General features: G+C 37.6%; 1 protein-coding gene across 1 annotated transcript; it reads right to left on the bottom strand.

Annotated features, from left to right (window-relative positions):
• Nucleotides 1-6,201: 6,201 nt before the first annotated feature.
• On the bottom strand, nucleotides 6,202-7,081 carry LOC122032515 (DNA polymerase I A, chloroplastic-like). Its single transcript, XM_042591817.1, has 2 exons — nucleotides 6,740-7,081; nucleotides 6,202-6,294 (listed from the first exon to the last, which is right to left on the bottom strand). The coding sequence occupies exons 1-2, from the start codon at nucleotides 6,928-6,930 to the stop codon at nucleotides 6,261-6,263; spliced, it is 225 nt and encodes a 74-aa protein (XP_042447751.1). The 5' UTR covers nucleotides 6,931-7,081; the 3' UTR covers nucleotides 6,202-6,260.
• Between the last annotated feature and the right edge of the window lie 19,794 nt (nucleotides 7,082-26,875).

Genomic DNA, 26,875 nt, shown 5'->3' with positions numbered 1-26,875 from the left:
TTGTCTAGTGGGGTGGTTTGCAACATGAAATTTTTGCATTTTCAGTTTTATGCATTTTGTTTGTTTTTGTCATACTTTTGTTATTCTTGTTTGGTTTGTTTTTTTTTATTGTTATTTGACTATCTTTTGAAGTGTTTTGTGACATTCATATTAAGAACATCAATCCTCACTTATATGCTTACTTGTCTAAAAGCAAAATGGTTAGCACATTTATATCTTGATTCATGATGTTGTAAATGATGCTAGTATGTTTAGTGTACCTCTTTTCTCTATCTTAAGTTGCATGATGTGAGCTAAGTATTGTATGGAGATAAGTTTGAGTTTTGACTTAACCTTAAGGATCTTACTTTCACTTTACTTGAGCTTGAATAGTTGATTTCATTAAAATAGTCATAATTCATCCTATTTGTTTAGTACTTGGTTTCCATGGTGATTTCTCAAACTTCATTTTGGTTACTAGATGAGGCTCGAATCATGTAAGCTCATTTGAAAAAATCAAAATATTCCAACATTTGTGCTTTTGTATATTTGTGTCTAAGTGTTGCCCCTTGCAATCACTTAGAAAAAAAAAAGAAATGAAAAAAATGATGATGATGAATAAGAGATATAAAAAATAGTTGTCGTGAGTGAAAACCAGTAAGTTACCCCTTTGAGATCGAGTTATGTTACTGGGGAAATGACTGCTATGCTTCTCTTGATATCGAGCACGCCTTTGAGACCCTGGGTTGATTGAGAAATATGAACCAAATGTGTAGCAGGTAAGTGTCTATCACTGGAAACATTAGGAACTTAATTGGATGATGACTTGACTAGGACGAAGATTGAAACTTGAAGAATTTGGGTCACTTATTTGCACTGTGCACAAAGAGACTTATGCTTAAGCCATACTTGAGTTATTTCTATGATCATGCTTATTAATGAAACTTGTAGATAGAGTAAGGAAAGTGCATTATGTTGGTTGCTACTCAGAATACCGTCCTAGTTCCCCTGTACAAAAATTTGTACAAGCATAGAACTATCCTAGCTACCCATGTGCTCTACTGAAGATAAATTTGGATTGTAAACGATGCTTAACATTATTAATCCAAATTATCCTTTAGAAGTTAAACTTGGATTGGAAACGATACTTAACATTTTTACTCCAAGTTTAACCGATGTGATCTTCCTAAGTTAAACCATATTACAGCAGTTATCAAACATCTATTTCAAAGATCGGCTTCTAGGTTAAACATGGCAAGGCACTAGGCCTTCTTGGGTATGGGATCATCCACCACTTCCTAGACAAATCCTTTCAAAGAAATCGGATATTTAACTTTTTACAGTAAACTAGGTTTAACTATAGAGACCTTAACAGAAACACAATATCGAAACATGAAATCGAACAATAAAATCGATAACAAAAATAATAACTTAAAATCGATAGCCTCTTGTGTTTGGTTTTTCAAGATCTATACAAAGAACATGAACTAGTTATGATGCGGAAACAAATAACTAGTTATACCTTTCTTTGTAGCTAAAGACCTCTTGATCTTCTGTTGTATTCCTCTCCTCCTCTTGGGCGTTGTGTGTGCAACAATCTACCAAGATGGAATCCACTCGAACCGCTTCTTCTCCTCCAAGACTCTCGAGCCACCAAGGGATGTCAAAATAGGAAATTTCCTTCTTCTTCTTCTCCTCCAAGCAACCGGCCACCAAGTGCTTCTCCTCTTCTTCTTCTTCCTCTCCAAGTAACTGGCCACAAGAATTTTCCAATCCTTGATGTCGCCGTCCCTAAGGAAGCAAAAGAGGAGACTAGATGAAGAGGTGCCACCGGCCTAAGAGAAAGAGAGAAGGGGAGGGGCCGACCACACCAAGGATAGAGAAAGGAATAGAATAGGGTTGTTTTTTCATGAGGCGCCCTCTCCATCTCTTTTATAATCCTCGGTCAAGGTAAAAAAGGAAAGTTTTAAACATAATTAAAACTTCCTTATTTGTGACCTCCCTTTAAAAAAGGAAATTTTAACAACAATTAAAATCTCTCTTTTCTAAATTTCCTATTGTACATGGCAAGAAAGGAAAGATTAATTAAAACTTCTCTTTTAAAATCATGGTTACACAAAGGAAAGTTTTATCAAAAATTAAAATATCTCTTTTAAATATTATAGATAACTACAAATAAGGAAAGATTAAAATCTCTCTTTAATCTTTTGTATATAGCTATAAAAGGAAAGATTTTAAAATTTTAAAACTCTCTTTTAAAACAATGAGGATGACTATAAAAGGAAATTGAAATCTTTCTTTTATCCATTGTAGATAACTACAAAAAAGGAAATATTTTAACAAAATAAAATCTCTCTTTTAACCATTGTAGATAACTATAAAAAAGGAAAGATTTTAACAAAATTTTATTTCAAAACAAAACTTCCTTTTCCTTTTATTCTTCATGTGGCCGACCCTTAGCTTAGGCACCAAGCTTTGGTCGGCCACCTCTTGGCTTCCAAGCCCATGCTTGGCCGACCCCCTTGCACCAAGTAAGGATGTATCCGACCCATTACTTGGGTAAGAAGTGGACTTTATGGATACAAGGATTTATAGAGGCTACAACAGGGACTGAGAGGATAAATTGATTTTGGTCTCCCGATGAGCTTGAGCTTCCTGTGTTCACCCCGAAAACCCAACTCAAGTTCATCAATAATAACTCATAACACTAAAGAGTTATTATTGAACTACCGCACCAATCCCAAATTATATTATGGGCTCCTTTCTTATTATGAGTGCATTAATCTACCTATGTTTAAGATATCGAATGCCCACTAATTAAATTAGTTACTGACAACTCACTTAATTAATATTTAGTTCTAAGAGTAGTACCACTCAACTTCATTGTCATGTCGGACTAAGTCCACCTGAAGGGTTTACATGACAATCCTTATGAGCTCCTCAAGGGGACATCATCAACCTAGATTACTTTGACACAATTTCATTCTATAATCAACAACACACCATATAAATAATATCATTTCCCAACTTATCGAGCCTATTGATTCAATTAACTAAATTGCACCCTTTGATAAATTAAAGAAATAAATATTAAATATACCTGCTTGTTATTATATCATGATTAAGAGTACGCACTTTCATAATAACAGAGGCTTTATTTTTTATATAGTCAGTATAAAAAGAAACTACCTCAAATGGTCCTACTCAATACACTCATAGTGTACTAGTGTAATTTATTAGTCAAGATAAACTATTACCAAATTACACTACAACCACTCCAATGGTTTGTCTCATTCCATCTATGTTGTGATCTACTATTTATAATTTATAAGGATCTGATAACATGATCTTCTGTGTGTCTCCTCACACCATGTTATCTACAATATAAATTAAATGGACAACTACACTTAGCATAAATGTAGACATTTGACCAATGTGATTCTTATTTCTAAATAAATATTTATACAAAAAGCTAGGCTTTTAGTATACATTCAACAATCTCCCACTTATACTAAAAAACTATGTTGTTATATACCCTGCCATGCATCTGATTCTCATCCCCTCAACATGCCCATCAAAAGCTCTTGCCTTAAGGGCCTTAGTGAAAGGATCTTCCAGTTTATCATCTGATGTAATCTAGGCGACAATAACTTCTCCTCGTTATACGATGTCTTGTATTGGGTGGTACTTGCGCTCTATGTGTTTGCTTACCGTATGGGCTCGTGGTTCCTTCAAGTTTGCTACTGCGCCAATAATTTTGGGCAAACCAGGAATCACATTTAAATCCATCATGAAGTTACTGAGTCATTCAGCTTTTATGGCTGCCTCTGAGGCTGCCACATACTCTACTTCCATGGTGGAGTCTGAAACGCATTTCTGCTTAACACTTCTCCATTGTTATGCCTCCACTTCCTAAAGTAAACACAAAACCTTGATGTTGACTTACTATTGCCCCTATCTGATTGGAAATCCTAATCCGTGTAACCCATCGGGAGCAAGTCATCTACTGGTAAACCAGCATATAATCTCTAATGCTTCTCAGGTACTTTAATATATGCTTTATGGTAGTCCAATGTCCCTGTCCTGGATTACTTTGATATCTACTAACCATGCCCACGAAAAAACAGATATCCGGTCTCGTGCATGACATAGCATACATTAGGCTTCCTACAGCTGAAGCATAAGGAACTGCCTTTATTTCTTCTATCTCTTTTGATGTCTTCAAAGACATCTCTTTAGATAAAGATACTCCATGCCTAAAAGGTAGAAAACCTTTCTTGGAGTCTTGCATGCTAAAACGAGTTAGGATAGTATCGATATGAAGCTTGGGATAAGCATAATATTCTTTTCTTGCGATCCCTTATTACTTTGATCCCAAGAATATGTCCGCATTCTCCACTACAACAAAAACTCTCATAGACATCGATTTTTCACCGATGTCTATTACATTTTTGACCGATGTCTATGAAGGCGATGTAAAAGGTCTGCCATTTTAGACATCGGGTTAAAACCGGTGTAGTATCACTTAACGACATCGGGTGTAAAACCGATGTAATATTATATGTTAATAACACCAGTTTTGACAGCGGTATACAACCGATGTAATATTAGTTAAGGACACCGGTTTTGCAGCGGTGAAAAACCGATGTAATATCAATATTGTTTAACAACATAAATTCTATTTCCGAAACAGTGAAAAACCGATAATATCCAAGAAAATACACAAATATTTACAAATTATACAAATATTCTTCTTCCAACAGTATCCATAAAATATATAAATATTCACAAATTACATAAATATTTTTCTTATATCAAAAGCTAATAGATCCATAAAATACACAAATATTCACTGTTCACAAATATTCCAACAGTATCCATAAAATAAACAATATTCTTTTTACATCAAAAGCTAATAGCTAATAGATATTGAAGAGCAGAAGAATGAAAACAGAGGTAGAATTCTCACTAAAAATAAGTTAGAGAAGAATTCTACTTGTTGCCTAACATGCTGTGCAGGTGGATGATGGTCTCTTCCTCTTCAAACGAGACCCTTCCTCGCTTGATGTCCGGCCGGAGGTAGTTCGTCCACCGGAGCCGGCAACTCTTGCCACACCTCGCGAGCCCTGTAAATCAATCAACAACCCATAAATCAATATTTTATCAATCGCTATACGATTCTCATGCTTCGAGCAGTAACTAATATACCAGCTTTCTTAGGAAGAGTCCTCCAGTTTCCTTGGTCGTGCTTCTGTATGCAGACAACGAGCTTTTGGTCCTCTTCCGGAGTCCACGGGCTTTTCTTCAGGTCATCTCTGTCGCAGCAAGGTGTTCTCCCCATCTCAAAATCTCAACTCGATATCAATTAAACCTGGCTTCAGAGTGCAAATTAAAGAGATATAGCAGCAGTATATGATAGGAAACAATCACCGAGTGTTCTTACGGTTTATATAGAGTGAAAACAGAGGCAAAATAGGAGAGGGAGAGTAAAAAAAAGTCAACCGGATTCGGTGCCGTCCTTTGTTTATCAAACTCGCGACATGTCTCCTCTACCTCTCTCATTGGCGGAGCAGCACATGAAAAGGCTTACGACTTGAAGTTTAACTCGGGAAGGCGACAGGGAAGCCCCAAAGCAGGAGGGGCTCCTTGTCTCTATCATCCCCATGGGAGCAGTCACGAACCAAGAGCAGCTATCAGTGAATAATGAAATTTGTTATCAGTGAATCAATGGCAGAAGTTTCACAAAGAGCAGCAATAGCTTCACAGGCCTCCCTTCCTTTATTGCCTCCTCCAAATGCCTTAAATGCAGTACCATAAGAGCAGTCTTCATAATCTGTCCATGTATCTGACAGCTTGTGGTCGTCCATTTTCCCTTCTTCAGTGACATACTCATCACTACATGCATTATCGATCCAATAAATCTGATTGCTGGGGATGTTTCTAGCAAATACTTTTAGAGCATCAGCACTTAAAGATGGAAACCTACTAGCTGTATACATATCGGTTTGCAAACCTTCACAAATCTTATGTAAATGAATTATACGATACTTGAGAGGAGCCTTCTTCCCTTCTTCAAATATTTTCTCAGTATTAAGGACCTTAAATAACTTCGACAACGGCTTTGACTCAAAATTCATCTCAATTCGACCTCTGCAAAACATAATGACAAAAAGGGAAAAATTACAGAACTGTTGATTCAATAATAGGGTTGAACTCATCTGATAAACAGGTAAAGCAGTTCATAAACAGTGTGATTAACTTGATGTGTAACAATCATAACATCAAGCAACCTTGATTGGTGCACACATAGACCACCTGCATAAACATAGAAAAGCTTTATCAAACAAATCAGAACAAAACATACTCAAGATTTTTTTCACAATACTTCTACCATCTTCCGTCACTGCAACATGCAACTTGATAACCAACATGGTAAATTTGGTCTTCCAAGTACTATTGAGCAGGCAATATATAAAGCAATTATAAATGAAATATTCAAACAAGACATGCTTACTCTAGGAAAATGTTCAAATATGGGGCTTCTACCAATCTTAATAAAAATTGACAGTCAACAAACTGGTAGCTAAAAAAAATCTGTCAAAATGCTATAAACTTCATGGGAAAATTTTGAAAAGTCTAGTAATCAACTATAGTGTTTGGAGACTTTAGTAATCAACTATAGTGTTTGGCATTTTGGTGTGGCCATACGACATTGTAAAAATGTTAGAAACAACTATAGCTAAAAAAAAATATTAAGTACCTCCTCGATGTGTCATCAAATAGCAGCTGCCTTATTTGAGTATTACTTCCCACATTCATATACTTGGCATCCTCACAGTACTTGGATGCCCACCGTCTGAATTTATCTGCAACTATTTGCTTATCACCAACAGCGAGCTTTTCAATCTTTGATAGATGGACTTTATCGACCAGAATTCCTTCAGATTCCATCTTTACTAATAGAACACCAAAAGGGCGCTAGCACTTTTCATAGAAGTTATACATTGTTCCTTGTATACTGTCTTTCAAAAACCATGGTACATGCATAAGTTTTTCTTTCAAGCGATTAAAAAGTTTTAATGTATTCACCGCATCTAAAGCAGAATATCTGATCCACGATCTTCGTTCTTCTCTTTGTAGAACATCAACAGGAGGAAGTGTGATAATTTTTCCTTCAGTTCCATCTTTCTTTAATTTTTTCTTACCAAAGATGGATTTCATTGACATATTTCCACTGATTAATTCAACATCATCATCTGAGTTTCCTTGAGACATGATCTTTGGGTCACTTGTAAGTGCTTCAAGTGAATATTGGGTTTCCTAGAAGAATCAAAAAGTCGTGCAAGATGCATGGTATCCACATGGAACCTAGCAAGCTTGATCCCATTGTTTCATATTATATGACTATCAAAGCTATAATTATGCCAAACCTACACGTTATTGAAGAGAAATACATTTAGTATCACACAACTTTGAATACAAGCATGCCTTATTCCAACTAAGAGGAAGAAGCACTAGTATAGATAAGATTATCATAAAACAAAATGCATAATTTGAATGGAAAATAGGAAGAAACTCACAAGTGAGAGCAGCTACTCAGCTCGTTAGCGTTTGTTGACCCCACAGATCTATTTCTTCCTCCATTTGTTAGAATTTCCCAGACATCATCTATGCTGCCAACTTGAGGTTCTAAAAGGCTAGGCACATCTTGCGTCCCATCTGATGCTTGCTTTATATCCAACCTTCAGAAAAACAACAAAGCCCAACAAATTGAACCTTTACTTGGCAAGAGGTAACAAAACAGTTTTCAATCACTACAGGTTGCTGCAAAGTATTGATGAAGAGATCACCAATCACTGCAGATGGTTTCCTGATAGATCAAATTCGTTGTGCAGTAACCCTCTGCTAAACCCCTCAGTCTACCATCTAATTAGCTGTGCTTTACTCTACATTTTGTATCAGATGGTTAGGCCTCTATTTAATTTGTAATCTTGAGACTTTGCTTCTTCTGTATATGCTAGGGAAAAAACTCTAAATCTCCTATTCGATCGCTGCATGAGTCAAATTCAGTAAAGAATTTACAATATATAGACTTTATCAATCAGTTGCTGTGTGAAGCATGCATGAACATGGCCTGATCTCACCTTCCATTTCTCTCTTTTTTTTAAGATAATAATAGTAATTTAAGTAGCAGGTTTTGATCGAATTGGTTGGTTTGTCAGCTTCATACAATTTCCAATGCATGGATTGTCGTTTAATACTACTTTGCATTGCTAATGCTAAATGCTAACCTCGTTGACTCATTTTCACAAACAGGAAGGGCGCATGGATGCATCCTCCTCCCAGCGGAAGCGAAGCGGCGGTGGCGACGACCGTCTCCCCTCAAAGCCTCGACCCGCTTGTTCGTCGCTGCCGCGTGGAGAAAAGGGTCCCGCGGCGTCGGAGGAGGACCTGGAGGAGTTCTTCGCCATCCTGCGCCGAATGGGCGATGCGTCGCAGTCCGTGTCCGTTGGGCGAGGCACCGCGGCGTCGGCCAAGTGGAGCCCGTCGTTCGAGTGGGAGGACTTCTTCGGGGGCGGCACCGAGAAGGTCACCTGCGAGGGGGGTGATGGAGCTCGAGCGGTGATGCCGGCGGTAGATGAAGAGGCGAAGCGGCCACAGGGCATCGACCTCAACGCCGATCCAGGCCCGAGGTAGAGGGTGTGGCGGTGTCGAGCCCCCTCGGTGAGTATGCCGCCCTCTCAGTGTTTCCTCCGGCTGTTTCCTAAAATCAAATGTCGCTGCTGCTCTCTAATTGGTGATCTCCTCCAGGTACCCGCGCATGCTGACCACGACCTTCCGCATGGGGCTGGCCAGCGGCTGGGTGTCCTCAGCGTGCACGACATCGCCATCCGCGGGGTGGCCGACCGCGGGGTCGCCGAAGGCAGCAGGGGCGATCGCATGAGCGACGGAGAGTGCAGCTGAGATGGAGGAGCGGAGATCGGCGGGCGAGAGTGAGCTGCCATCACCGCTACCAATTCTGGAGGCGGAGTCGGGGGATGGAATGCAACTCCGTCACCTCGTCCTCCTTGGGTTAGGCCACCTACGCCTGCTACCCTCTGCGTCCTTAGTCAAACAAAAGGCAAGCTGTGCTGTGCATCGATTTAGGAAGGGGAAGAGGGAGATGAGATTGAGAGAGATGGTCGGACGGGTAGCGACTAGGAGGAAAGTGGTGGTGGTGGTGTTGTGAGACGGCGCGATATAGGTTTAGGTTTGGAGGAAAGAGTGAAGTGTTACAAAAAATTTCGGCTAAGTATTGGTGGGAAAATTAAATTATTTTATTTTATCATAGACACCGAGTTTTAAAAACCGATGTTAAAATCGGTGTCTATTAACAAAAAAAAAAGGCACGCATAGATATCGGCTTAAAAACCGATGTCTATGAGCGAAAATCTGCACTTATAGACATCGGTTTTTGGAAAAACCGGTGTAAAATACTCAAAGACATCGGTTTTTGCTTAAAACTGTTGTTGTTCCACCGATGTCTATGAAGGTTTTTCTTGTAGTGCTCCCAAGTCCTTCTTATCGAATTACTTGGACAACCATACCCTTACTTCTGACAACACTTTGATATTGTTGTCAACTAACAAAATGTCATCTACGTATAGTACAAGAAATATCACCACGTTTCCATCACACTTCTTGTATACACAAGACTCATCCGGACACTGAATAAATCTATAAAACTGGATTACTTCATTAAACCAGATATTCCAAGATCTCGAAGCTTGCTTCTGTCCATAAATAGACCGATTGAGCTTACATTCAAGATGCTCTTTGCCCTTTGCAAAAAACCCCTCTGGTTGTTTCATATGGATGTTTTCTTCAAGACTTCCATTAAGGAAAGCTGTCTTGACATCCATTTTCCAAACCTCATAATTCATATGAGCAGCAATAGATAAATGTATCCGGATAGACTTAAGCATAGCTACCGGTGAAAATTTTTCCTCCTCTTTCTGAGTATATCCTTTTGCAATAAGCCTTGCTTTGAAAGTTTTCACCTTCCTGTCTATCCCTCTTTTTCTTTTGTAGACTCATTTACACCTAATGGCTTTTACACCATTTGGTAGTTCTACAAGCTCGCAGTCCTACATAGATTCTATTTCAGAGTTCATTGCACTTTACCAAGATGCTGCATCTTTATCTTGGAGTGCTTCATCATATGTGCAGGAATCAGGTTCATGTTCACAGGGATCAAGTCCAAGACTCTCCCAAAATATGAAACTACCAGGTTGCCAAACAACCCTTCCACTACGATGTGGCACTGCTTGTAATTGTGCATCACTTGTGACACGTGTTGCAGTTTCTTGTGGTATCTCATCTTGTACAGTTGGTACTAGTTTAAACGTGTCTTCTCTAATTTCCTTAAGAACAATTTTACTCATGAGCTTGTGGTTCATTACATAGTCCTCTTCTAAAATTCTAACATTTGTTCCAATAATGACCTTCTGATCTTTAGGACTATAAAATAAACCATCTTTCATTCCTTCAGGATAACTCAAAAATAAGCGAACTTCTGTACGTGATTCCAACTTATCAATGTTTCCCTTCAGCACATGTGCTGGACTACCCCAAATTCGAATCTGCTTCAGACAAGGCTTACGCTCATTCCACAATTCTATGGGAGAGAGGGTACTGACTTAGAAGGTACCATATTCAGAATGTACACTGCTGTTTCTAGAGCATATCCCCAAAACAAATTTGGTAATTTTGGATAACTCATCATTGATCTAACCTTTTCATAAGAGTCCTATTCCTTCATTCTACAACACCATTCTATTGGGGTGTACTAGGTGCAGATAGTTGGGATCTAACACAATTTTGTTTCAAAACAAAACTTCCTTTTCCATTTTTTCTTCATGTGGCCGACCCTTAGCTTGGGCACCAAGCTTTGGCCGGCCACCTCTTTGTTGGAGTGTATACTGAAAGACTAAGCTTTTGTAAACATTTATGTTAAATAAAGAATCACATTTGGTCAATTTATCTACATTTGTTTGTAGTTGTTCAATTAATTTATATTGTAGATAGCATAGTATGTGGTGTCACATATAGAAGATGATGTTATCAGTACTTTATAAATTATAAACAGTAGCTCACGACCAAAATGGAAAGGAACAAACCATTGGAAGGTCGTAGTGTAATTAGGAATTAGTTTATCTTGACTATATAATTACACTAGTACACTTAGAGTGTATTGAGTAGGACCATTTGAGGTTGTTTCTTTTATACTGACTTTATAAAGGAACAAATATCTCAGTTATTATGGAAGTGTGTGCTCTTAATCCTAATATAATAACAAGCACATATATTTGATATTTATTTCTTTAATTTATCAATGGATGAGATTTAGTTCGATGAATCAATAAACCCGATAAGTTGGGAAATGATATCACTTATAGTGTGTGTTGTTGATTATAGAAGGAAACTGTGTCCTAGAGATACTAGGTTGATAATGTCCCCAAGAGGAGCTCATAAGGATTATCATGTTAAATCCTGCAGGTGAACTTAGTCCGACATGACGATAAGGTTAAGTGGTACTACTCTTGGACTAAGATATTAATTAAATGAGTTGTCAGTAACTCACTTAATTAGTGGATATTCGATATCTTAAACATAGGGAGACTAATACACTCATAATAAGAAGGAGCCCAAAATGTAATTTGGGATTGGTGCGGTAGTTCAATAATAGTTCACTAGTGGAATGAATTGTTATTGATAAAATTAAGTTGTGTGTTCGGGGAGAACACGGGATGCTTAATTTTATCGGGAGACCAAAACCAATTCCTCCTCTCTGTCCCTATCGTAGCCTCTTATTTATAGAGTATTATACCCACCTATACCCACCTTCTATACCCACCTAAAGGGGGTCGGCCAAGCTAGCTTGGAATCAAGCTAGGGCCGGCCTAAGCATGGTTTAGGGTGGCCGGCCCTAGCTTGAACCCAAGCTAGAGGGGACCGGCCATAATTAAATTAAAAGAAATTTTAATTTTAATTTTTATTATGTGGAAGATAAAATTTATTACAGAGAATTAAAATTGAAATATCTCTCTTTAAAGGATCTACAAAAGATTAAAAGAAAGATATTAGATCTCTTTCCTTATTTGTAGATTGGAAAGATATTTTATTTTTTTTTCTTTCAAAATTATTCACATGATTGAAAATTAAAATTATAGAAAATTCTTTTTATCAACCATGAAGGGATTTTAAAGGGAAATTTTATTTTTTTTAAATTTCTAAAGACAAATAAGGAAGTTTTAATTGTTGATTAAAAATTGGCTTATTTGTTCTCCATGAGGTGGTCGGCCACAATTCAATTAATTAGGAAATTTTATTTATTTTTTCTTAATTAATTGTTGTCAAGGAAATTAAGGAAATTTTATTGTAATTAAATTTCCTAATTTACCAAGGCTAAGGAATATAAAAGAAGGGGTGGGGGTGCCTTCATGGGTAACAACCTCTATTATTTCTCTCCCTCTTTTCCTTGGTGTTGTGGCCGGCTATCATCCTCTCCCTCTCTTCCTCTTGTGGTGGCCGAATCCTTCATCTCCCTTGGAGCTCTTGTGGTGGCCGGATACTACTTGGAGAAGAAGAAGAAGAAGGAGAGAAAGCTTGCATCCCTTGGAGCTTGGTTGGTGATTTGTTCTTCATCCTTGGTAAAGCTTCCTTGTTGTGGCCGAACCTAGCTAGGAGGAGAAGAAGGTGGTTGGTGGTTTCTCATCTCGGAAGATCGTTGCCCACACAACGTCCGAGGTTAGAAGAGGAATACGGTAGAAGATCAAGAGGTCTTTCTAGAAGGTATAACTAGTAATTTTTCCTTTCCGCATCATACTAGTTATTTATGGAAATAATACCAAATACAAGAGGCTTACGATTCTAGTATTTCAAATATGTTTTTCGATGTTGTGTTCTTTTATTTTATTTTTCCTTGTGATTTGATTGTTCTTTTCGGTTAACCTAAAATTATTTTAGGAAATTAAATATTAGCTTTCCATAAAAGGTTTTGTCTAGTCGGTGGTGGTTGCTCCCATATCCAAGAAGGTCGTGTGCCTCGCCACGTCAGTACTGGGAACCAATTATGAAAATTAATATTTAATGGAATTAATAACTTAATGTGATTTGGGTCGAACGTGTTAAGTTCCGCAGGAGACCCAAGTCAAAACCTAAAAGAATGAATAGATTAAGTTTTGGATCAAACGTGTTATGTTCCGCAGGTGATCCAAAATTTAATTTAAAAGAACACATGGTAGCTAGGAAAAGGTTCAGACCTTTGTACAAAATTTTTGTACAGTGGAACCTCTAGGTTTTCCGAGTATCAACCAACAATTGGTATCAGAGCTAGGGTTTTGCCTCTGTGTATTTGGTATTAGTTAATTATGCACATGTCATACATAATTTAGGCAGGTTAATAGTAGGATGTGCTAACTTTGTGGATGCAGGATCCAACTATTATGGCTTTTAGTTTTTATGTGTGTGATTGGACCCTTCGACATGTCAAGGGCATTTATATGTGTGTGCATGATTGTATTATAAAATACAGCAGGAGCTGTATTTAGTTTTATTAGGATTTTATTTTTGATCTAGATACATGTACATTCCTTTTATGGAATATAGGATCAAAATTGTAAAATTCTATTTATGTCGCAGATCGAATCTTGCAAAGCGTGGAACCTTCTGAGGACCAGAGGCACAGCGGAACAAGGAGCAAGATGGATGCGACAGCTAGACCCGGTGGCGGTGGCCAAATATGGCAGCAGCTTGGGATGACAACACACGGAGGATAACTATAGATAAAAGCCATAATAGTTGAAAATTAGATTTTCTATTTATTGCTTTTATATTGTGTTGTGTGTGCATGTTAGTATACATGTTTAGTAGGCTAGCATAGTTAAAATTCCTCATTTATAAATAACTAAGTGGGAGAGGGATTTTTAAGTAAAACCCATGGTCTCCATTACTGGTTTGTAAGTGATGCAAACAAGCTTGCGCGTTGGCTCTGAGTGCCTTCCTCCATATCGGATGAGCTTGTTTGTGGATCACTAGAACAGATTTCAATTTTGGATGACTATAGAAAGTTAATTAAGAGCGTGTGATCTTCCCCATCGGAAGGGGCATAATCTTATTAATAGACTTAGTGTCAAGTAATGGTATACACTTAGACACATCTAATAGTATCCTCCCCATCGAAGTCACTGCTATTATTTGTGTGACCAAAGGATACCAACTATTAATTTTATTTGTCAAAAAGTTAGGTTGACAAGATAATAAAATTAATGGGTTAAAACCCTCCTTTTACAAATGTTAAATTTGTATACGTCCACACTATCGTGGCATACAAAATTCACGGTGGTTTAAGGTGTTGGTTAATTTAAAATAGTATTGTTTGAGGAATCAATATTATTCTAAATTTAGAGTTCTGACCAAAAGTTATTTGTGATTCTTAGGATGACTTTCAACCCACTGTCCATCATACTTCAACAGAATAGACTTACAGGACCTAATTACATAGATTGGAAAAGGAACATGGACATTGTCCTTACTGCTGAAAGCTATAAATTTGTACTGACTGAGCCTTGTCCTGAAGCACCTACTGGTGAATCTACCCAAGAGGAGATTGAATATCATAGGAAATGGGTAAAAGCAGATGAGATGGCGCGGTGTTACATTTTGGCTTCAATGTTAAATGTATTGCAACATCAGCATCAAGATTTACCAACAGCCTATGATATTATGAACAATCTCAAGGAACTCTTTGGTCATCAGGATAGGGCTTCTAGACAAGAAGCCATGAGAAAGATAATGACAGCTACCATGCAAGAGGGTACTCCTGTGAGGGATCATATCCTAAAGATGGTGGCTTATCTGAATGAGATACAGATCCTTGGAGGAGAAATTGATGGGGAAACCCAGATCAATATGATCCTCCAAACACTACCTAGAAGTTTTGAACAATTCTGCCTGAATTACAATATGAACAAAAGGGTATATTCATTGGCGGAACTACTGACAGAACTTCAGGCAGCAGAAGGATTGTTTCGTCACAACTCTCATATTCACTATGTTGAAAATGGTTTTACTTCTAAGCCGAAAGGAAAGAAGAAGAAGAAATAAGTTGGTTCAGCAAAGAAAGTGAATAAATCTCAGAGTACAGGACCTAAAGCTGGAATGAAGAAGCCGAAGGGCAAGTGCTTCATCTGCAAGCAGTCAGGGCATTGGAAGGCGGACTGTCCTCGTAGGAATCAGAACAACAAAGGTATATCTCATGCTCTAGTTGTTGAAACATGTTTAGCGGTGTTATCTACCAGCACCTGGTGTGTAGATACAGGAGCCACTGATCATGTCTGCAATTCCTTGCAGGGGTTCCAGGAAACCCAACGACTAACTGAAGGAGAGATTACCGTCTACATGGGCAATGCTACTAAGGTGGCGGCTGTTGCAGTGGGAGACGTCTACTTATCTTTTAGTAGAAATAAAAATTTGGTTTTAAGAAATTGTCTTTATGTACCCAGTTTTAGAAAGAATTTAATTTCAGTTTCTAAACTGTTTTTAGATGGATATTCAGTTTCCTTTAGTAACGATGTAGTTATTAAGAGAAATAAAGTGATTATCTGTTCTGGTACATTAGTTGGCAATTTATATATTTTAAATCCAATTTTCCCCACAAAGCAAAACATGGAAATTTATAACTCATCTTCAAACTCAAATAAGAGAAAAGAACCTTCGAAAATGAACCAAGCATATCTTTGGCATCTAAGGCTTGGTCATATTAACTTAAGTAGGATTCAGAGGCTAATAGCCGATGGACTTTTGGGTTCATTAGAGTTGGAAAATTTTCCAACTTGTGAATCTTGCTTGGAAGGTAAAATGACCAAGAGGTCGTTCAAGGCCAAGGGGTATAGAGCTAAAGAAGTGTTAGAATTGGTTCATTCTGATTTGTGTGGTCCTATGTCTGTCCAGGCAAGAGGTGGTTTTGAATATTGTCTCTTTTATAGATGATTATTCAAGATACGGATACATTTACCTAATGCGCCGCAAGTCTGAGTGTTTTGATAAGTTCAAAGAATACAAGGCTGATGTGGAGAAATGACTAGGTAAAATTATCAAGACACTACGATCTGATCGTGGTGGCGAATACCTCTTAGGAGAGTTTAAGAATTACTTATCAGAGGCCGGGATTCAATTCCAATTGTCTGCACCTGGAACACCCCAACAGAATGGTGTAGCAGAACGAAGGAATAGGACTCTTATGGAGATGGTTAGATCAATGATGAGTTATTCAGAATTACCAAATTCTTTTTGGGGATATGCTCTGGAAACAGCAGCGACATTCCGAACTTAGTACCTTCTAAATCGGTTTCTTCTACTCCCACATTGTGGAATGGGCGAAAACCAGTCTAAGACATATTCGGTTTGGGGTAGTCCACATGTCTTTGAAACTAGATGCTGATAAGTTAGAATCTCGTACAGAAGTTCGAGTGTTTGTGGGATATCCCAAAGGAATGAAAGGAGGTTTATTTTATAGTCCTAAAGACCAGAAGGTCATTGTTAGCACCAATGTCCAGTTTTTAGAAGAAGACTATATAATGGATCACAAGCCCAGTAGTAAAGTTGTTTTAGAAGAACTAAGAGAGGACACGTCTACTTTAGTACCAACACAAGATGAAGTACCACAAGAAACCGCAACACGTGTCACATATGATACACAACCAATGCCTCGTCGTAGTGGGAGGGTTGTAAGCATGAGAGATTCATGTTTTGGGAGAGTCTTGGACTTGATCCCGTAATGAACCTGATCCCCGGACATATGATGAAGCACTCCAAGATATAGATGCAGCATCTTGGCAAAAGGCGATGAATTCTGAAATAGAGTCTATGTACTCTAATAAGGTCTGAGAGCTTGTAGAACCACCTGATGGTGTAAAAGCCGTTGGATGCAAGTGGATCTACAAAAGGAAAAGAGGGACAGACGGGAAGGTAGAAACCTTCAAAGCTAGGCTTGTTACGAAAGGGTACACTCAGAAAGAGGGAATCGATTATGAGGAAACCTTTTCACCGGTAGCCATGCTTAAGTCTATCCGGATACTCTTATCCATTGCTTCTCATATGGATTATGAGATTTGGCAAATGGATGTCAAGACAGCTTTCCTTAATGGAAGTCTTGAAGAGAACATCCATATGAAGCAACCAGAAGGGTTCATTGAAAAAGGCAAAGAGCATCTAGTGTGTAAGTTCAATCGGTCCATTTATGGACTAAAGCAAACTTCAAGATCTTGGAACATCCGGTTTAATGAAGTAATCCAGTCATATAGATTTATTCAAAGTCCGGATGAGTCTTGTGTATATAAGAAGTGTAACGAAAATATGGTGGTATTTCTTATACTATACATAGATGATATTTTGTTAATTGGCAACAATGTCAAGGTATTATCAGACGTAAGGGTATGTTGTCCAAACAATTTGATATGAAGGACTTAGGAGAGTGTGCACACATTCTTGGGATCAAAGTAATAAGGGATCGCAAGAAAAGAATGTTGTGTCTGTCCCAAGCTTCATATATAGATACAATCCTTGCTCGTTTTAGCATGCAGGATTCCAAGAAAGGTTTCTTACCTTTTAGGCATGGAATAGCTCTATCTAAAGAGATGTCTCCTAAGACATCAAAGGAGATAGAAGACATGAAAGCAGTTCCTTATGCCTCAGCTGTAGGAAGCCTTATGTATGCAATGCTTGCGAGACACGATATTTGTTTACCGTGGCATGGTCGCAGATATCGGAGTAATCCTGGAAAGGACATTGGATCATGGTAAAGCATATATTAAAGTACACGAGAAGGACTAGAGATTATATGCTAGTTTACAAAGCAACGATTTTGCTCCCTGAGGTTACAGGATTGATTTCCAATCGAGATAGGGACAACGATGAAGTCTACATCGGGCTATGTGTTTACTTTAGGAGGTGGAGCCATTTCATGGAGGAGTGTTAAGCAGAAATGTGTTTCGGACTCAACCATGGAAGCAGAGTATGTAGCAGCCTCTGAGGCAGCTAAAGAAGCAGTATGGCTCAGGAACTTTCTAATGGACTTAGATGTGATTCCTGGTTTGCCCAAAATCATCACAATTTATTGTGATAATAGCGGTGCAGTTGCAAACTCGAAGGAACCACGAGCTCATAAGGCAAGTAAACATATAGAGCGCAAGTACCACCTGATACGAGATATCGTGAAGCGAGGAGAAGTTGTCATCGCCAAGATTGCATCAGCGGATAACCTGGCAGATCCTTTCACTAAGGCCCTTCGAAAGCTTTCGATCGGCATGTGGAGGGAATGGGAATCAGATGTATGGTAGAAGATATGGCAGCTTAGTCATTAGTATAAGTGGGAGATTGTTGGAGTGTATACTGAAAGCCTAAGCTTTTGTAAACATTTATGTTAAATAAAGAATCACATTTGGTCAATTTATCTACATTTGTTTGTAGTTGTTCAAATAATTTATATTGTAGATAACATAGTATGTGGTGTCACATATAGAAGATGATGTTATCAGTACCTTATAAATTATAAACAGTAGCTCACGACCAAAATGGAAAGGAACAAACCATTAGAAGGTCGTAGTGTAATTAGGAATTAGTTTATCTTGACTATATAATTACACTAGTACACTTAGAGTGTATTGAGTAGGACCATTTGAGGTTGTTTCTTTTATACTGACTTTATAAAGGAACAAATACCTCAGTTATTATGGAAGTGTGTGCTCTTAATCATAATATAATAACAAGCACATATATTTGATATTTATTTCTTTAATTTATCAATGGGTGAGATTTAGTTCGATGAATCAATAAAACCGATAAGTTGGGAAATGATATCACTTATAGTGTGTGTTGTTGATTATAGAAAGAAATTGTGTCCTAGAGATACTAGGTTGATAATGTCCCCAAGAGGAGCTCTTAAGGATTGTCATGTTAAACCCTGCAGGTGGATTTAGTCCGACATGACGATAAGGTTGAGTGGTACTACTCTTGGACTAAGATATTAATTAAATGAGTTGCCAGTAACTCACTTAATTAGTGGACATTCGATATTTTAAACACAGGGAGACTAATACACTCATAATAAGAAGAAGCCCAAAAATGTAATTTGGGATTGGTGCGGTAGTTCAATAATAGTTCTCTAGTGAAATGAATTGTTATTGATAAAATTAAGTTGTGTGTTCGGGGAGAACACGGGATGCTTAATTTTATCGGGAGACCAAAACCAATTCCTCCTCTCGGTCCCTATCATAGCCTCTTATTTATAGAGTACTATATCCACCTATACCCACCTTCTATACCCACCTAAAGGGGGCCGGCCAAGCTAGCTTGGAATCAAGCTAGGGCCGGCCTAAGCATGGTTTAGGGTGGCTGGCCCTAGCTTGAACCCAAGCTAGAGGGGGCCGGCCATAATTAAATTAAAAGGAATTTTAATTTTAATTTTTATTATGTGGAAGATAAAATTTATTACAGAGAATTAAAATTAAAATATCTCTCTTTAAAGGATCTACAAAAGATTAAAAGAAAGAGATTAGATCTCTTTCCTTATTTGTAGATTGGAAAGATATTTTATTTTTTTTTCTTTGAAAATTATTCACATGATTGAAAATTAAAATTATAGAAATTTCTTTTTATCAACCATGAAGGGATTTTAAAGGGAAATTTTATTTTTTTAAAATTTCTAAAGACAAATAAGGAAGTTTTAATTGTTGATTAAAAATTGGCTTATTTGTTCTCCATGAGGTGGTCGGCCACAATTCAATTAATTAGGAAATTTTATTTATTTTTTCTTAATTAATTGTTGTCAAGGAAATTAAGGAAATTTTATTGTAATTAAATTTCCTAATTTACCAAGGCTAAGGAATATAAAAGAAGGGGTGGGGGTGCCTTCATGGGTAACAACCTCTATTATTTCTCTCCCTCTTTTCCTTGGTGTTGTGGCCGGCCATCATCCTCTCCCTCTCTTCCTCTTGTGGTGGCCGAATCCTTCATCTCCCTTGGAGCTCTTGTGGTGGCCGGATACTACTTGGAGAAGAAGAAGAAGAAGAAGGAGAGAAAGCTTGCATCCCTTGGAGCTTGGTTGGTGATTTGTTCTTCATCCTTGGTAAAGCTTCCTTGTTGTAGCCGAACCTAGCTAGGAGGAGGAGAAGGTGGTTGGTGGTTTCTCATCTCGGAAGATCGTTGCCCTCACAACGTCCGAGATTAGAAGAGGAATACGGTAGAAGATCAAGAGGTCTTTCTAGAAGGTATAACTAGTAATTTTTCCTTTCCGCATCATACTAGTTATTTATGGAAATAATACCAAATACAAGAGGCTTACGATTCTAGTATTTTTAATATGTTTTTCGATGTTGTGTTCTTTTATTTTATTTTTCCTTGTGATTTGATTGTTCTTTTCGGTTAACCTAAAGTTATTTTAGGAAATTAAATATTAGCTTTCCATAAAAGGTTTTGTCTAGTCGGTGGTGGTTGCTCCCATATCCAAGAAGGCCGTGTGCCTCGCCACGTCAGTACTGGGAACCAATTATGGAAATTAATATTTAATGGAATTAATAACTTAAGGTGATTTGGGTCGAACGTGTTAAGTTCCGCAGGAGACCCAAGTCAAAACCTAAAAGAACGAATAGATTAAGTTTTGGATCAAACGTGTTAAGTTCCGCAGGCGATCCAAAATTTAATTTAAAAGAACACATGGTAGCTAGGAAAAGGTTCAGACCTTTGTACAAAATTTTTGTACAGTGGAACCTCTAGGTTTTCCGAGTAGCAACCAACACTCTTGGCTTCCAAGCCCATGCTTGGCCAGCCCCCTTGCACCAAGCAAGGATGTGTCCAACTCATTACTTGGGTAAGAAGTGGACTTTGTGGATACAAGGATTTATAGAGGCAACAACAGGAACCGAGAGGAGAAATTGATTTTGGTCTCCCGATGAGCTTGAGCTTCATGTGTTCACCCCGAACACCCAACTCAAGGTCATCAATAATAACTCATAGCACTAAAGAGTTATTATTGAACTACCGCACCAATCCCAAATTACATTATGGGCTCCTTCTTATTATGAGTGCATTAATCTCCCTATGTTTAAGATATCGAATGCCCACTAATTAAATGAGTTACTGACAACTCACTTAATTAATATCTAGTTCTAAGAGTAGTACCACTCAACTTCATTGTCATGCCAGACTAAATCCACCTGCAGGGTTTACATGACAAACCTTATGAGCTCCTTAAGGGGACATCATCAACCTAGATTACTAGGACATAGTTTCATTCTATAATCAACAACACACCATATAAATAATATCATTTCCCAACTTATCGTGCCTATTGATTCAACGAACTAAATCACACCCTTTGATAAATTAAAGAAATAAATATTAAATATATGTGCTTGTTATTATATCATGATTAAGAGTACGCACTTTCATAATAACAGAGCTTTTGTTCTTTTATATAGTCAGTATAAAAAGAAACTACCTCAAATGGTCCTACTCAATACATGTAACGACCCAAATTTCCTCAATTAGAGTCCTAAAAGTAATTTTAAAATGCTATAAAATATTGTAGGGATTTTTAGAAATTTTTAGAATATTTTTATATAATTTTTGGAGGTCGTTTGATATTTTTACTAAACGAAGGAAGTTTCGACAAAAAAATGTCCAAGACGAGAATTGAACCCACGACCTTTGACTCGGTCAAAACTCAGCTGACCAAGTGGGCAAACAGATTTTTCTGTATAGAAAAGGCAGCGAATTTATTTAAGATAGTTAACAGAATATTGGATTATAAAAGGGATAAGTTGATCTTGGATTTGTCTGTTTAGAAAAGGTAGCGAATTTATTTAAGATAGTTAACAGAATATTATAAAAGGGATAAGTTGATGTTGGATTTGTCTGTTTAGAAAAGGTAGCGAATTTATTTAAGATAATTAACAGAATATTAGATTATAAAAGGGATAAGTTGATGTTGGATTTGTCTGTTTAGAAAAGATAGCGGAGCCCGGACAGAAAATGAAAGGGAGTTAGGGCATCATCTCCGGTGGCCGGCCAAGGTCCTAGAAGCCCTTTTTGTTCGGTTGTGAGTCCAAGAATCAAGGTAAGTGCTTCTCACCTGCAGTAGGAGTAGTTTCGGACCTTTGTTCTTCTTGAATTCGAAGCATAAGAAGCGCTTATAGTGCAGATTTTTAATTAATCCTATAGTGCAGATTTTAATTAAGCTTATAATGTAGATTTTTATGTAGAGCTTATATTGCAGATTTTAATTAAGCGCTTATAGTGCAGATTTTTAATTTAGCCTATAGTGCAGATTTTAATTAAGCTTATAATACAGATTTTTTTGTAGAGCTTATATTACAGATTTTTATGTAGAGCTTATATTGCAGATTTTAATTAAGCGCTTATAGTGCATATTTTTAATTAAGCCTATAGTGCAGATTTTAATTAAGCTTATAATGCAGATTTTTATGTAGAGCTTATATTGCAGATTTTAATTAACCGCCTATAGTGCAGATTTTTAATTAAGCCTATAGTACAGATTTTAATTAAGCTTATAGTGCAGATTTTTATGTAGAGCTTATATTGTAGATTTTAATTAAGTGCTTATAGTGCAGATTTTTAATTAAGCCTATAGTACAGATTTTAATTAAGCTTATAGTGCAGATTTTTATGTAGGCTTATAGTGCAGATTTTAATTAAGCTTATAGTGCAGATTTTATGTTTGCATAGTATGCAGAAATAGTGTAGCATAGAATGTGGAATCTTGATTAGAATAGTATGCAGAATTTTGATTAGCATAGTATGCAGATTTTTGTTTATGCATTTCAAAGTTAGAATTTGTTTAAACATTTCAGTTTTTAAAGAAGCATTCTTTAATTAGAGGTATTAACAAGTATAAGAAAGATAAAGAAAAGAAAGAAAAAGGCCAAGGCCTTAAGTAGATCCCAAAGTCAAGACTTTAGGGATTTTGGCACACAAGGTGCTCGTTAAAATGCCGAAGCATTATATATTAGAAGTATTAAAAGATAACAAGTATTTTACTTTTATCAGTGGCACTGTACTGGCTCTCAGTTGTCCTTGGGTTGGGCTCTCATAGTCGTCCCTAGGTTTAGATAACCTAGTATGCAGGACTCTCAGTTGTCCTTGGGCTGGGCTCCCATAGTCGTCCCTAGGTTTAGATAACCTAGTAAACCCTACTAGATTCGGGACCAGCTATCTCGGGTCTAGTTAGGGATGCGCGCATAGCAAGTACAGTTGTCGGGCCCAAGAAGAAAGTTGATTATTATTTTGAAGTATTAAAGTATAAGTTTTCAAACAAAAGAAATAAGCTTCACATAAGTTTAAAATTCAGCAAGTTTAGCTTTCTTATATACTGACATGTTGTTTAGATTTGCTTACATGTTTAGTATTTCAGTATGCTATGTTTCGTTTACTATTAGATGAGCATTCAGTTTCTAGATTTCTTTCAGCTTACATGCATACTCGAGTTTTGTGAGTTAGATAGCGCTTACTAAGCAATTTTGCTTATAGATGCATTTTCTCTTACTGCAGATAAAGGAAAGGAAAAGCTATAGTAAAGGAAGGCGACAAGGAGGTGCGGATGGATGTGTGATGCCTGCACTATAGAAGCCTTGGGATTTAGCATAAGAATTTATTAACAAAGAGTTGAGTAGAATGTATTAGATGAGTCATTTAGTCTTCCGCTGCTAGTTAATTGTAATTTTGAGTTCTCTGAGAGTTTTAGGAATTACTATCAACATGTGTGCAATGTTAGTTAAGTAAAGTTAGTAGTCCAATAGCGCTCCGCCCTCACAGTCCAGTAGTGAGGAGGGTGGGGTGTTACAATACACTCATAGTGTACTAGTGTAATATTATAGTCAAGATAAACTATTACCAAATTACACTACAACCACTCCAATGGTTTGTCCCATTCCATCTTAGTTGTGAGCTACTATTTATAATTTATAAGGATCTAATAACATGATCTTCTGTGTGTCTCCTCACACCATGTTATCTACAATATAAATTAAATGGACAACTACACTTAGCATAAATGTAGACATTTGACCAATGTGATTCTTCTTTCTAAATAAATATTTATACAAAAGCTAGGCTTTTAGTATACATTCCAACACATTAGGGATTATGACGCATTATTGAGCATGTGAGTTTTGATTGCGGTATTTTGCTTGAGGACAAACAAAAGTTTAAGTCTAGGGGTGTGATGTGCGTAGGTTTTATACACTTGTTTAGCATGTTTTGATGCACATTCCTATATTTTATGCATGCTTTATCTATGCATTTTCATACTCCTTTCTTTACTTTTAGTATATTTACTCTTCTTTGTTCGGAGATTTGCTCTTGTGTATTTTCTATCAACAAGAGTCAAATTTGGAGAGGAAATGATGTTCATGGCGAATCTAATCAACAAACAAAGGAAGTCAGCGCTAGCCATGTGTGCCACATGGCCATGCCAAAGGAACAGGAAGGAAAATGATCTTGGTCGTGTGGAGCAGACTAGGTGTGCAGCATCAGCAAAAGAGGGGGCTGACATGGCCATGTGATTTCACATGGCCGTGTCACTTTTGAAGCAGAATCAGAACACGGTCGTGCATATCTACACGGCTGTACAACCTTTCCAGAGGCCAAGCATTACGAGGTCGTGTGTGCCACATGACCGTGCAACCTTTCCCAAGTCCAAGTATTATTAGGCCGTGTGTGCCACACGACTGTGCAACATTTCCAGAGGCCAAGATTGGCATGGCCGTGTGAGCCATCCAGAGGTGAAGCATGGCACGGCAGTGTGAATCTCACACAACCGTGTGACTCTAGCCGAGAGCTAAGCAGCCGAGGCCATGTGAGGTTCACACGGGCCGTGTGAAGCCCAAATTCCCTGCTCTATATAAAGGGGTTCTTCCTCTTTGAAAGGGAGAGGCTCTCCCTTTGGGGAGATCTAATCTGAAGTCTTTTCTCCATCTTTTGGGTGTCGATTCGATGATCTAAAGACGTTTCCATTCCCGATTCGACTCCGGTAGCAAGGATTGGTTCCGAAGATTACTCATCATCTCTAGATAAGCATTTCTTTTCTATCTTCTTGATTTGGATCAAAATGTTTATGATCTTCTTATCTTCGGATCTTTTCCTTTGTTTCATGGAGTAGATCTTCTTGTTTTAGGATGGAGGGTTATTTGCGATATGAATTAATGTAAGATTTCAAGGATTTGCCAACTTCTTGTTTCAATGATGTTGTTATGTTTTGTATCAATTCAATCTTGTATAGATTGTTGTGTTTGGATCTAATTATCATTTTTGATTGGATGTTTGTATTACTTATGGATTTTGTTGAGGAATTCTTTAGCTTGTATGACCGAGGGGCGTTGTGATAAGGCTGCCCCGTTAATGGACATCTTGAGGATCACTTTGATGGGTGAAGCAAGAATCTACTAAGAAGTGGGATAGATAGATGAGTTATTCCCTATATCTTGATGTGAATTGATTAGTGATGTGTTTCTATGTTGTATGACCGAGGGGCGTCGTGACAGGGTCACCCCGCTAATGGACTTCATAGGGATCATGACTATCTAATTGCTTAAGGTGTAGATATATGCCCCTTGCCAGTGTTTTCTGCAGGAGATAACTGAGGACTTCTTACAAATGCATGCCAATTGAGGATATAATTGGTAAATCATATTACATTGATAAGTATCACAAAGAAACCAAATCTCCTAGAACTTTCATAAAACCTAGTTTCTGCATTACTTTTCTATTTCTTTTTTCTAGTTGCTTCAACGTATGTGTAATTCCTAGTCGATTGTTTAGCTAATTCACTTTAAGATATCTTTAGTGATTATAATCAATCCCTGTGGATACGATATCTTTTTATTACTGACGACGAAACCATGCACTTGCGGTTGCGTAACAATAAGTTTCATCATTTTTGTCTTTGCAAGAGACTTTTTTTAAATGGCCCACCAAGAAGGCTATAACACTGCACAACCACCACTATTCTTTGGCGAGGATTTTGGCTACTAAAAGAGCCAAATGGTGTATCACCTCAAAACGCAAGTCGAAATGTGGATCATCATTCAAACTAGCTTTGTGCTTCCACTCGACGATAATGGAAAACCAATTTCATGCGAAAATTTGGACTCAAGTCTAATGAAGAAGATTGAGGCTAATGCCAAAGCAACCCAGACCCTCCAATATGGATTAACCAAAGAATAATTGAACTGAGTTGGCCCCTTTAACGGTGCCAAGGAGTAATGGAAAAAGCTAATCGAGTTGCACGAGGGCACCTCTGACACTAAGGTAAGTAAGAGAGATTTAATTCTTAATAAATTATATAACATCAAAATGCAGGATGGCGAATTGGCTAGTCAACTACACGTCCAAATCCAAGATCTACTCAATGACCTTCACACGTTGGGGCAGAAAATGGAAAACCACGACATTATCAGGTACGCACTTAATGTCTTTCCAAGGAATACTTTGTGGGCATCCATGGTAGATGCTTACAAAGTATCTAAGGATCTTTCATTAATCAAATTAGATGAGCTATTTTTAAAATTTGAACTTCACGAGCAAACTAATGCACTGTAGTATAAGTAAAATGTGGGAACCAAAAATCAAGCGTCGATCCGAACCCGAGCCCAAAAATGAATCAGACTCAGAAGACAATGATGGGATCACCACTGATCTCGTCAACCTTGTATGAAAATTGTACAAGAAAAAGAAGGGCTTAACAAAACACGAGATCAAAAATGTGATCCAATCAAAGATGATGCAACCAAGCCTAAACTTGGAAATAAAATCTGAAGTCACTTGCTATGGCTGCAACAAG

This window comes from Zingiber officinale, chromosome 11A (genome assembly GCF_018446385.1).
Source record: "Zingiber officinale cultivar Zhangliang chromosome 11A, Zo_v1.1, whole genome shotgun sequence".
In the NCBI taxonomy this organism is placed as follows: Eukaryota; Viridiplantae; Streptophyta; class Magnoliopsida; order Zingiberales; family Zingiberaceae; genus Zingiber; species Zingiber officinale.
Note: the sequence above shows the minus strand (reverse complement) of the source record. Positions and strands in the feature narration are given on the sequence as shown.